This window comes from Phalacrocorax carbo, chromosome 1 (genome assembly GCF_963921805.1).
Source record: "Phalacrocorax carbo chromosome 1, bPhaCar2.1, whole genome shotgun sequence".
NCBI lineage: Eukaryota > Metazoa > Chordata > Aves > Suliformes > Phalacrocoracidae > Phalacrocorax > Phalacrocorax carbo.
The window spans coordinates 14,196,332-14,210,081 of NC_087513.1; the positions used below are offsets into that span (position 1 = coordinate 14,196,332).

The following is a 13,750-nucleotide window of genomic DNA, read 5'->3' on the forward strand; positions in this document are numbered from 1 at the left end:
TAAGCAGAACTCTCTTTTCCAGGTCACATGAATCAAAGGAATGAAAGTGACAAATGGATTAAGGCTGACACACAAAACGGCAAAGTGAGTCTTAAAAGCCAAAGCTGGATCCAGTCTGTCAAGCTGAAGAGTTCTTAAAGGTGAAATAGGCCAAAGAGATTAAATCAAGAAATTGTAAAGCAACATTTCTGTAAAATTATGAAACTTTGTTGATGCATATTCTTAATATAAGAGAGAAGCAATATTAAAAATGATGAGGGTGTTTTAACCCAAGATTTGCAAGTGACAGTGGCTGGTGCTTAACAGGTCGGGTTTACTTTTAGTGCCTTTTAGGAACAACAAGATCTTACATATTCAGAATTTGTATACCTTTGCGCACTTACCCTGTCAGTTTAAAACCTGGTAACTTTCAAACAAATGTTTGGAGCTGTCATTGAAAAATAAAAAGCATTTTCCATCTGGTATTTGAAAATATGAAAATTTAGTTCCAAGATTACATGCTTTGCAAGCTATTTTGTGTTTTTAAATTCAGTGTCTCAGTACTGTGGGAATTCTGCTGGCTTGTGCAAAATGCAGAGAATTTTCTTCAGCCAAATTGTATTGTGGAGAGGATAAAACCACTTTCAGAACTATAGTTCTTATTTGGTCTTCTCATTTGCTGTTTGACCCCTACTCAGTTTCTGCCTTGTCAATGGGTACCGTATGTGTGAAACCACTTATATGAAATGACAGAACTTGCTCCGTGTCATCCTCCACTTATTTATGGATAGAAGTAACAACTCTAGCTCTGTCTACCACTGTTCATCTGCAAAGAAGAGCTTTTAAAATAAATACTCAAAAGTGCAATGGGTCTGGCTGATTTCAAGGAGGAACATTCCACCAGCTGGGGTCCACATGAGCATTCCCCTAAAGTAAAAGCTACCAAAGAATGGAAGTATTGGCCTAATGAATGAGAACTGTGATCTATTTATTTTCTGCATTTCCAGTGACTTACTGTCAGTCTTGCATGACAGGACTGTAAACTCTTTGAGGCAGAAAGGTGGAGGAAGGCGATGAGGGAAATGTGTGAGCCCTGCGCAAGGGCATACATGATTTTTGTGGAGGATTTTAGGTTACCGTAATATAAACACACAGTAAAATAAATGGAGCTTTTAAAAACCTTTCCATATATAGATATACCCTTTTATAAAAAAAAGGACAGAAATCTGTGTCTTGTAACCAACATGTAAGAATTCCTGCCAAATGAGTGGATGGAGAGTAGCAAAGAAGAGTTCAGAGTGTCAGCTCAGGTTTTAAGTTGTGTGTATGTGCTTATGTACTTTAGATTATAATGGTACCTTATGAAATGAACTTTTCCCACAGAATTCCCCAAGAGCTATAATTGCCCTTGGCTAATGGACTTCAGTAGTCAAGGGCAGCATTTTTACTATAATTCAGGGTGGTTAAAAACCTCACATTCTTTTTGCCATTGTGTGTACTGTTTGTTTGGATGAGGTGGACACTGATGTGTCCAAATTATATATATTTTTTAATATAAACACTAAAATATAAAACATTATGAATATTATTACTAAAAGCAATATGATATTACTACTTATTATTATTCTACTACTTTTAAAAGAGACAATAAATGTGTAATAGTTTTAGATTTCCTGAAAAATTGTTGAAGCTCATGATGTCTGTACTGCTGCAGACAAAGTGAAAGAAGCACCTCTAAATTCACGCTGCATTGAAAATAAAAAGTGTAGTAGATATTTCACAGAACTGAGTCCATTTAATGGTTCCATTACTCACTCGGACTACAAAGCCTGTCAGCCTCTGTGATGAAGGTTGTGCTTTTTGGAACTGCTGCATCAGCAATTAAAGGGAGGCTAGGGTAAGAAAACATGTTATTTCTTACATGTTCAAAAGTAAGCAAGCTAAGGCATTCACATTCTAAACCTAGCTGGAATTAAATATTAGGATTGGTAGTAATTTGCTTAAAGAAGTTTAAATAAGTGATCAGAAAAATTGTGCTACCACTAAAGCTACTTCGATTATATTCTTTCTAAGCTAATAAATGTTGAGGCCTGCTAAAACTTTAACATAAAGGTCAAGAGTGAGCTGAAGACAGACAAGTATTTGGGAGTTTCCCCAAAGGCATTTGAGTCATGTCTTGTTCTGCTATAATGAGGTGAAACTTTATATTTTTCTCTAGACAAGGAAAGATTAGTGGGTTATCAGTAATTAGGACTTGAATGACAAATCCCATGTGTGCTGCTTTTGTTTTTTGTCCATTTGATGAGAAGACACATTCTTATAAGAAAATGTGTCCTTTAACACTTTTCTCATCTGTGCTTCTTTTCATTTGCTTCTCCTGACTCCGTCAGCTGCCAGCTAGCCCGCAGGTCAGATCTGCAAATGTAAACATCAGCTCGCTTAGAGAGTTGAATTCAGCCCGAGAGGCTTATACGAGCACTGGGGCTCTGGGTGCACAAGTGACTGTTGAGCAGTAGAGAGCTGTGCTTACATGTGCAAGGATAGCTGTGTGCTAAGGAATCGGCAGTCACTACCTAGTCCCCGTTCCTTGTTGCTCAGTAACAATGGGCTTGATGAGTACCAGCCGTGTGGAGTGTTAAGTTCTGTGGGAAGTCAGAATGTTTACGTCCTAGAGGGGGCCTTCATGGCAAACAAGAACCCCAAACATACGCAGATTTATTTATTGCTTACTCTGCATGGGACTACACAAACTCTTCATTATTGGAAGATGAAGGCAGCCTGAATCAAGATCTGAAAGTTAGCAATGTTGTTTCAGTGCGGCTGTCTTGCTTGAAGTTGTACACGCTCCTGTGAGAGAGATTCATAATGCTGCCTTACAAGTTCAACAAACAGCCTTTTAAAGTATGATTACTTGTAAGAAAAATAATATAGTGTTCTTTTTATGCTCTAGTGAAAAACCCTTGAACTGTAGAAGATGTTGTGCAATTTCTTCATCTTTTATTTTTGAAGAATTTGTTTATTCAGGCTCTGATGTGTGTTTTTTGATGAAGGTGAGTATGTTACCATCCTGGTCATATCCAAGCCAGGAAGGAGGGTCAGCGTCATTATGTTCTTGTTTCTCCAGTTTGGCTGTGTATTTCAAGACAGCTTGTCTGCAACAAGAGTTTAAAAAAAAAAAAAGACAAAAGTAAAAAAAAAGGGCAGAGGCTGATTCTACAAAGAATGCTAAAAGCTGTTTAATGAGTGAAAGTTCCTTGTTTTCACTGAAGCTATCAGCATTATAAGAGGTGTTGTGGAAATTAAAAAAGAAAATAATTGGTTAGGCCATAGAGTCACAGAATAAATTAGGTTGGGCCTCTGGAGATCATTTAATCCTGGTCTTGCTCTAAATGGATTTGCCAGCTGAGTTCTGAATATCTCTAGGGATGAAGATTGCAGAACCTCTCTGGGATCCTGTTCAAGTGTTTGACCAGCCTCCTGATAAAAAATAGTCTCCTTGTATGTAATCAGGACTTTACATATGCCGCTTGTCCTATCAGTTTACCTTTGAGAAAAGACTGGCCATGCCTTCTCTTCTGTATCCTCTGATCAGAGTTGTAGACAGCAATAAGGTCTCCCCCAGCCTGAGCCCTCTCTTCTTGGGACTGAGCAAAGTACTTCTTTCAGCCTCTCTTTACACATCACGTGCTCCAGCCCTCTAATGGTCATGGTCCCCCTCGTCTGCACTCGCTCTAGTGTCTCAGTGTCTGTCTTGGCTGGGGAGCCTAAAACACAGATCCTTGGGACTGAGCAGGCGATGCCATTGGAGTAAAAGCATTGGGTTTGGAAGAAAACGTAACACCAAACAAGGCAAATAAACCAGTTCCATCAAAGGATATCACAGAGTCTCCAGAGTAGTTTTTCATAGCTATATAGGAAGGCTACAGTAACTGTGCAGGTCCTTATCTCTTTGGGGTTTTTGGGTTTTTTTTGTATTTTTACCCCTCCCTGATACACCTTCTGCTTTCTTTTGGCCTAACCTCTCCACTTGTAGTTACCTTCTGTCACCCACCTCTTTTTAAAAGTGTATTTCTTCTGAAACTGAGCTGAATATGCAACGGGCAGTGTTACAGAGCCTTACTGTTACGTGCACTGGCCCCAAGCTCGTCCCAAGGCTGTTTTTTGCAGCTTCTGTGATAGCTGAACCAGAAGAGAATTGCTTATGATGTCCAAAACCACCTGCGATCCCTGTGATCTCCTTGGCATTTTGTGGCTGCTGCCCCTTTGCCGCATTAGAACACAAAACCAATGAACTAGAGCAAAATGACACAGAAATAGTAGTCCATCAGGCCTGCTGACTGAGACACCCTGAAAAGAAGTGGACGAGCAACTCTCTCCTCTCCCTCCTTCCCAGGCAGCATCAGTCCAGCAACTTTCATTGCCTTCCTGAGCTGAAGAAATTTAATGCGCCACTTTCAGTCTTTTGAACGTCTCTTTCTTTCCATCACTTCTGCGACTTGGCTGCCAGCCCGCTCCCAGCTGCGCAGAGCAGCCGCCTCCCCCCGTCGCTGGCTCTTGTGCTCCAGAAAGCCCCTCTGGGCTGAGCGTGCTCATGTGCTCGTTGGGGAAGAGCCAGCTCTTCACATCTCCCATCCTCTTCAGGAGATTCAACCTGATCTGGTGTGTCGCAGCCACAGCAAGGTAGCCTTTCTCCCTGCTGGACAATTTCCTAAGCTCTGTAACAAGATAAGATGTGGCATCTAGGCAATACTAGGAAAAAATTCAAATAAAAGCAGTCTGTTATCTGCCAGTAATGCTACTGCAGTACTTTCTTTCCCAAAGTGAAAGTGCTGAAGATGGTTTCAAAAGAGGCAGACATGCACAGCTGTAATGCTTGCGCCACCACAGCAAGAAAGGGGAAGCAGGGAAGGGTGGAAGAGGGGCAAAATTAGTGAAGCAAGAAATTAGTGAAGCAAGGAGAGCTTTTCAACCAGCGTGGGGTACTTTTTTTTAAAACCTAACACTGACACACTGTATGAACCACATGAACACAAGGCTGTGTCTGTTTTTATATTAGGGAGGCCTGTGCTGTTGAGGAATGTGTGCGCAATTTATATGAGCTATAAGCTCTAAGCTATAAAATAAAAATCAACTCATCCAAGTCCAAATTCCTGTTTTTCATGGAAACTCAATGTATGGCGGCTGTCTGAAGCATGTATAAGGGGAGCTGTTACTATGTTTTTGGAAATTTATGCTGTCCCATGCCTGGAGCTACAGTTGATTAGTTTGCCAGAAAGAGCCATTCATTAATCATCAACACATGGGAAAATAGATCATTTATTTAAGATATACTGTACTACGATAGAGGCACTTATTTATAGTGTCTTAAATGAGCACATTGATGAATAAAAGCATTTCAGCAAATAATTACAATTATCTTTGGCAAAGCAAGTATTTCTTGATATAAGTCAGACAAAAGTACTGGCCCAAACAGATGGCTTGAGCAGCACTGGAATATATAATTGAATCCTTACCCAAAGTTTCAATCCGTTTTACTAGAAGGGGGTAGCTAGGAAATATGGTTCTGCATCACGGCCTGAATCCTGAGCCATTCCAAAATTCAGAAATGTTTGACTGGGTCCATCATAATAAAAAGCAGAGGTTTTTGTAAAAGACTTTTTGAGATGAGGTTACAAACAAGCAATCCAGAGTAAAAAGTGATGGAAAATAACATCTTAAACATGGGAGAAATGTTTATAGTGCAAATGCAGGGGAAATTAAGCCAAAGGGGCAAGTGGGCAGCTAATGGGAAAAGCAGAAAGCATCCTGCAAGCAACCTGCTCCAGGTTACAAACAGTGATAAGACTACATAAAATCTGAAGTGTTCTGAGCTCTATGTCACCTGCAGTAGTTGCATCATTTTATGGCATCCAGTTCAAGTGAACATGACAGCTGAAACATGGCACTCCAGGAGCCTCCATGTCACTTCTGAAGAGCGATTTACAGTCAGTGAAAAGACAGTACCATGAAATTTTTGTTGTTTCTTAAAGAGAAAACTTAAGAGAATTACCCTTAGTCCTTCACCAAATCATGTGTAGGCTGTCTTCATTCCTGATTACATGTGTGTTGGGACTCCCAAATCCTTCCTGCCTTGAGACCTGAATATTTGGATAATACCTAAGAAATTCTGCTTCTTCAAGAAAACAGAGTGCTTGCAATCTCTTTTCCAGCCAAAAGCAACCATCAGAAAACACAACAACAACAAAAAACCCCAAACCAACCAAACAAAAACCCCCAAGATTAGAATTTTCTCCAAATGTTAGATGTATTGTAGCTGTTGAGACCCAATGTAATTTCCATATAAAAGGCAAAAATTGTAATAGTATTTGTTGATGAATCACTTGTTAACAGAGTACTCAGAGTTTAAAAGAAATGTAACTGGTTTCTTATTAGTGCAGACAAGAAAGAAGGAAGCATTTAATTTTGCTCTCAAGGAACAGCTTTTGGTGGAACCAAACTGTTACAGACGAGATGCGGTTTGGTGAGGGCACGCGGCTGGCTGCCTCCTCGGGCAATGGCAGATTGCCTGCCTCGTTTTGCACCCAGAAATGGTAACAGAGCGCCACACCTTCCTCAGCACTGCAGCTGACTTCAAATGGTATTTGTCCTTTGAAGTTTAAGGAATACGTTTTACAGGGAACAGAAGAGTTTCTCTAAGGATGCCAGTGCGTTATTTCTTGTACGATTAGTCCCAAGTGAATCACAACTGATACAACCTTTTCCTACAGAAGCCACATTTTAAAAAGCAGTTAGTTCGCTTTCTTTTCCTCTGGTAGAAGAAATCAATTGTGCCAGTGCCATTTACTCCCACAGGTAGGTTATCGATGATTCTTTATGGCATTTAGAAACAGGATTAGTTGAAAGGTCATTAGCCTCTGGATACAGAAATATGCAGCAAGAGATCAGGCCATAGATTTTTTTTTTTCTTCTAACATTTAATAAACCTGGAACCAGGCTAGTATGTTGGCAAATACAGTATTGAATGCTACCTGATACTGGAAAGAATGGACAATTTATATGCTCATAACTGTTTCCTATGAAGCTGCATTGGACTGAGGCTTGAAGAACTTTGTGGCTCCATATGTTTTCTATTTTAATCTAACAAAACAGTAAAAACAAAACTTTGAAAAAGAGTGTGACACAATACAAGAGATATGCCTCAATATTTGCAAAGCTCGGTCTACTAAGAGACGTCTGCTAGGACTGGTTAGTGTTTCATAATAAATAATGGGGAATTCCTTTGGCAAAATACATGATTTATAGATTTCGTAGGGCAACTTTAAACTAAAAACATATTTCATCTATTGCTTATTTGGAACCTAAGTCGCTAGCATGCTTAGTTCTCCAGATTAATCTTTTACATAGATGTCCTCTTCCATCTCCTTAGTCAGGGAATTAAATGTCTCTGAAATGTGTGTTTCACACCCAGTAGAATGTAAATTACAGCCTTTTCCTCTACATTATATGAAAATCTTGGAACATAAATAAGGTTGTGGGAGTTAGTCTGAAAACAAAGAACGAGGCCCTGTTCATTTTTCTGTCAATCTGTTGCTTATTATTTATTACTAAAAACATACAGGTTGTGAATGAAAGACATAGTTCTATCAAAAAATATTGTGACATACAAGTGACAGTACTGTCATTGCTTTTGATGTCATTACTGCAAATCTGCTGCAAGATGACTAACAGTGTAGCATCACTGCCATATTTTTCTGTGCTTTTGATGTAGTTATTGGCAGAAAAACAAATGTTTTTTATCATCTTTGCAATATTGGCCTTAAACTACAATAAAGAACATTCTTTGAACACATACAGGATGCAGAATGTATCTGAATCTAGCTGTGAACATCTTTATTTTCTGAATATCATCTATCTAATGACAATTTTAGAGGCTGAATTGAAAAACCACTGTGACCTTGATGTGGTCAGTCTGTTCTGCAGCCTGCCCAGGTCCAGGGAGGCTCTTCAGATGTCTTGGAAAGAACAAGCAAAAAATCTGTAGTGCTGAATTGTTCTACAGGATCGATCCACCTGATGGCATTTGTCCCTGACTCAAATGGCACGGGGTAAGAGTTTCCTATCATTGAACATATGGTGCAAAGGGTTGGCGTCTGAGGCTGGCAAAGAAAAGAGCCATCCACTGTTGCATACCAGAAAATCAGGCTCAAGAAAGTAAAATTGGCAGTTTGCATAGGTCTAAAGATCACAAAAAGGGCAAAGATAACACTGGGTGGAGATGTGTGTCTCAGTTGCTTTTTTGTTTTGTAAAGATCTATGTCTCCAGGGCTTTCTTTACAGTAAAAATAACTGGTTGGGAAATTCTTTGGCTGAGTCAGAAGATTTTAACAAAGATGTTTGGAGAACCCATAGCATACGGGACTCTGAGGCAGAGGCGTAATCCTGGGTTGTCCTGCAAAGGCTACAATAATGCAGATGGTTCTCTGAGAAGTCAGAGTTCAGCTCTTTGATCATGGCTACTCCAACATAAATTGGAACTCAACCCAAGTTTCTGTTCCTACTACATCTCACTTCTATGGGAAGATGTGTAAGCAACCAGAGCCCAAAAGGCATGACAGACTGTTCAGTGCTCTGAACAGAGATACAAAGGCACAGAAAAAGCAAGTCAACAACAGTAATTCAGGGGTAAGAGAAAATCCCTTGAGGCTTAATATGAGAAAACTGTAAATCAGAAAGTTATGAGGAAACTAATCATATTTGAAATATCTTTTTTTCAGAATGAACTGTGTAGTTTATTTAGAATATTGTTTTCAGTTCATACTCTTGCATACCAGTCCTTGAAAACACTTTCTGTATCTAACAAGTGTTTAATTAGAAGTAGAGGTTTTGAGATGGAAGTTCTGAGATGACATTAAGAAAACTAAGTCAGAGAGCAGTAAAGAAAATAAAAATAATGACAGCAGAATTGCTTGTGGTGAGACAGTTAGAGGGAAGTAAACCAAGGAGGGTTTGGAAAACATGAAGCACACTGGAAATATCTTTTAAGTTACTAAGCATCTGCATTGGTCTTGTGGTCTCTAAAGCAACTGTTAAAGCCTGGAATGATTTAGCGAAGAGTGCGCTGTTCTACAGTGGTCCTGTTAGAGTGGGGTTAGAGCTCTCCTAGTATGGATACTCTCTATACAGTATAGTATTATATATTTCTCACTCCTACAGAAGTAATAAAGTTTGATTAAGTTATGTACTCAGATATATCAACCATGCTTAAACTTTAGTTCTTTTTCAAACAGCTTCAGTCCCTGTGGTGTGTCTGGCCACTGTGCAGTTCTAGGTGTGCAGTGCCTGGTCTGGGATGCTTTGAACCCCCATGGAAGGGTGACGGACATTGGATCTGCATCTCGGAGACACAGAGCTAAAAACTCAGCTCTAAACCTGGCCAGAACTGACTGGCTTTTAAATGCCATGGGGAATCAAGAGGCTGGGTCCATTTACACTAGTAGGGAAGTTGGATTACTCTGTGGTATATGACCTGGTTTTTTCCAACTGTAGATATATAACAAGTACGCTTCCCTTGTACTTCATGAAACTATGCTTATGATACCTTGACTCATTTGCTGTAACCATGCTGAGCACAGGCCCACATCGATGCCCAGATCTGCTTCTGCCATATACTGACTTGCAGTACCTGGGAAACAGGCTCCCACAAAGCCTCAGAGTGAGCTCAAGTACACAGTGCGATGGCTGAGCGCATTAGGCCGTCTGTTTTCCTCCCTCGTGTTCCCACATGCCTTTGAGGTGATATTCTGTGTCTGCAGAGATTTCCCTACCAGGACATTATCCGCCATAAAGATAGATGCAGTCCCTATTTCCCTTCATTTCCATCTGACGCTGGAATATGTAGATACTCACACCGAGCTAGAGGAATCCTAAGGCAGCAATGTGGACACCCCCTAGATACAGGAGCAACATGGCTCAAGCCAGATACCTAGCACGGCAACGTGATGCCAGTGAAGAAAAAACCCCTCATGTTTTTGGATTTACAGCCATCTCTGAATTAAGATTAGGAAATATCCTCTTACTTGGTAATATTTCTACAGTACAACATCTTGAGAATCTGGAGCTGCTTACAACCTTTCCAAAGATATTTCAGTGCTTTGTCAGTAAGACGAATGCAACCTGAGACATCCAAAAAGTGGAGATAACGGCAGGCTGCAGCCAGGTACTGGATAGAGGTATCAGTTAGCTGTAAATGAAGCAACAAGACACACAGAAGTTAGAAGAGTATTGAATAGTTGAAATAAAAAACACAGAGCGCAATTTTAGTGTCTGATTTGTGGGAAAGCCATATTATAAAATACTTCATGGAAGTAAAATTTCTGGCACAGCAGAATTCTCAATCTCCACAAGAAGCTCTGCAGGAACCATCACTTAAATATCAGGAACATATTAGATATTCGTTAACTGTGATTCCAGTACAGTCTAAAGTATTGTGGGATTGTTTTCACCTAATCAGAATGGTTTAACTTTCCCAACCTCATAATTCTGTATGTAGCACATATAAGCCTTTAGCCTGACCTGTGATTGCATTGTTCTCTCCAAACTATTAGTCTGCACTTACGGTTTAGTTATATCAGTTTTGTGGCTCTGCTCTCTATTACACGAGTGTCTCACACCAAGCAAGACCTTTTTAATGTATAGTTGTTTTTCTTTAGCTCTGAAGTAGAGCTGCTTAGTTCCACCCCACAATTCCATTTTTCTAAACTAGAATTCATTGCCATTAATGCTGGATGTTGCATTTGAGAAACACATGAGACAGAGTCTTTAAGGTACATAAGCAGTCATGCAAGCTACTTAATTGCCCCGCTGTCTTCAGTGGAAGTAGTCAAGAACAAATTATATACATACTTTAATTACATTGTTCAGTCGGGACCAAAAATCAAGACGGGACAAAAGACACTTTATTAAAATCAGTGGAGTGGGGTGGTGGAAAGAGAGATGAGGGTTTCACTTGTACTAAAAAGCTGATCTCATGAAAATCTAAAAGGGACAAGTAGGCAAGATGAAGCTGGGACCTTGGGTTCTAGAACAGAAAATTAGCACACTATCTCAGGACACAGTGCTCCTCCACTACAGAGGTAATTCTGTGCTTTGCTTATTCCAGATTTAGCCATATGCTCAGTATTAGATCCATAATAGTTTAATAACTAAATTAAAATATTAGTAAATTGAGAGTATTGAAATAAACCAAAGTTGCTGACTGAACTCAGTAATCGATAGCAGATGCATTCAAGAGAGATCTACATTCATCATACACTCAATCCTATTCCCTTTAGAGGACTGAATTACAGAATTCATTTACCATTGAACCATGTCTTCAGAACTTTGCTATTTAAGCAACTGATTCATTCATTTAACCAGAGATTTCTTTTCAGTTCTTGCTGTATTTTTTCATGGGTAGGAAATGTTTCCCACAGCAACTTCATTTTTTAACTATGAAATAAGAATTACGCTTGAATCAGGGTCATTTCTTGAGTAAGACTCAGAACTGCACTGCTGAATATTTTAGTATTAGCATTTGCAGAATGACCTGTACCTGTCCTAGGCATACGGAACTGTGACAGGGAGGCTCACTGCACTTTCACTGAAGCCAGTGGGGTTTGTTCAAAGACAATTCATTTGCACTGGTAGATATGATTAAAGTGATAAGCTCTTGTAATTTTAGAGTAACCTGCATAGCACAGGCCAAAACATTCTTAATGGACGTGTATTTGTATATTGGTTTTTCCCATGTTCTCTTGCTATGATTTTTTAAAATTTTTTTTATATATAACATTATATATAATATTATATATAATATAGCTGATGGACATGACTGTCAGACATATGAACATATATCCTTTGGAACAGGTTCATTCTTACTTTAATCTCTGGACAACTTTTAAAGAGTCTCTGAGTGGAAAATATTTCCTTACTTAGCAGCTGGATCCCCTCAATTTACACTAGACATTGCCAAAGGATTTGAAAGACGCATTAGTTTTAACATCCACAGGTGTACCCATCTCATTTTATGGAGTTACAAGTTGGATTCAAGGCAAAAAAAAGACTTGTAAACTTATGGGTAGGTTTATTTGAAAGAGTCTTGATGTTCTTTTCTGAAAATAGTAGGGTATTAGCAGTTAACAGATTGGCTTTACAACTGTTTAAAGAAAAGATACCATCTAGGAACAAAGCATTGGAAGGGGATTACTAGGTCACTGAATCTACTTGTTCCCATTTGAAGGAACTGCAAAATATGACCCAGTTCATTCCCTTATCGAGAGCCATCCTAACATTTCTTAATACTTTAACCCTGTCTCCCTTCCCAGGATGCTGTTTTACAATTCATTGCTCTGCTAATCAGAAACACTCTCCCAATTTCCAGCCTGCCATTTGATAGGGTTTGGGGTTTTTTTGTTTGTTTGTTTTGTGTTTTTTTGTTTGGTTTGATTTTTTTCTTGTAGTAGTCTATAAGGTGTAGTGGAAAGCATGGCAGAGAAGACTTATTGCAAAACTACTTAACTTCAGCTACATTGGGAAGATCTCCATGCATAATTTCTATTATCACTGTTATTATGGAAAAAATAGCTTAATATCTGTCTAAAAGCAAAGGATACAGGAGACTGAGACCCATGTATGTATATACTAATTAATGCTTTACAGTAGGTGTCTGTAAGATATAAATCAAGGGCTATTACAAGACACAGAGCAACTTCCTTGGCCTGCCATAGATGAGAGACAGCCTGTGCGTTTTGGCCTAGAGGCTGAGAAACTTATGAACTTTTGGAAGGCTAACGAACAAATCAGAATATATATAATTTAGGGGTGGGTCAGCTCAAACTAGCTGGCCAAGAGGCTAAGGTGTGCAGCCACTGCAGCGAGTAAGAGTTCGTGAGGACTGTGTGGAGGGCTGAAAGGATAGTGAAGGGTTATGGAGGTGGGTGTTGGAGAGGAGGAAGGCAGGGACAAGTGGTGGCTGCAGACTGACTGTGGAAGGAAACAGGACATAGGCACTTCAGTAGGAAAAAAGGGGGAAACTGGTCCAAGAAGTATGATGAACTTTTAAAGGGTAGTTCAAGATTAACTTTCCCCAAAATAGTAATAGATTAGTATAGTCGCACTTGACAGTGATGGAACAACACTATAACAACTTTTTTCCATGAATGAAAACAGGAGTTATTAAAACAAAGACACCACCCTTAGCAAGCACCCAAAACACCAGAAGCCGAGAGAGTATTTGCAGGAAGTATTGCTAAAAGCCCTTCCCTCTTCACCCTTCCCTAAACATCAACCCCAGAGAGACAACCTTTTACCTGATCCAGCATGGGCACCCTTATGCTGTAACTGCAACCATCAGAGGAACACCAAACACTCTCAAGAGCCAAGTCTCAGAACTTAAAACTCATGGAAGTCAGCTGAACTTAAGCTCTGATTTCTAAACTAGTTGAGCATGTTGTAGAATTGTGACAAGACACAGATGCCAGCAGGTCAAATTTCTGAATGAAATACTAAGCACTTCTTTGCAATAGGAATCCCAGAACTATTGCCCCATTTCTTATACAAACCTTTGGGCAACCCGCTATGTTGACAGATGTCAGTGTGTGGCAGTGAAATGCCATTGCTTTCACAGCTTCATCCGTCAGCTGAGGGCAGTAAGAGACGTGGCAGTATTCCAGGGGTTTTGTGCCCTTGCAGAACTCCTGAAAGAGCGACAAACATAACAGTCATTCTGAGGTGA

At 39.6% G+C, this 13,750-nt stretch overlaps 2 protein-coding genes across 3 annotated transcripts in view; one reads left to right on the forward strand and one right to left on the reverse strand.

Annotated features, from left to right (window-relative positions):
* Positions 1-634, forward strand: part of FAM185A (family with sequence similarity 185 member A) — a 48,277-nt gene extending 47,643 nt beyond the window's left edge. For both annotated transcript variants that reach the window (XM_064444264.1, XM_064444256.1), the window contains one exon: positions 23-634. In XM_064444264.1, coding sequence (XP_064300334.1) covers positions 23-138 — 116 coding nt within the window. In that variant the 3' untranslated portion in view covers positions 139-634. The remainder of the gene's footprint in view (positions 1-22) is intronic.
* Positions 635-2,976: 2,342 nt separating this feature from the next.
* Positions 2,977-13,750, reverse strand: part of FBXL13 (F-box and leucine rich repeat protein 13) — a 93,201-nt gene continuing 82,427 nt past the window's right edge. Inside the window, 4 exon segments of the mRNA XM_064441704.1 lie at positions 2,977-3,030; positions 3,032-3,131; positions 10,056-10,219; positions 13,578-13,712. Coding sequence (XP_064297774.1) covers positions 2,977-3,030; positions 3,032-3,131; positions 10,056-10,219; positions 13,578-13,712 — 453 coding nt within the window.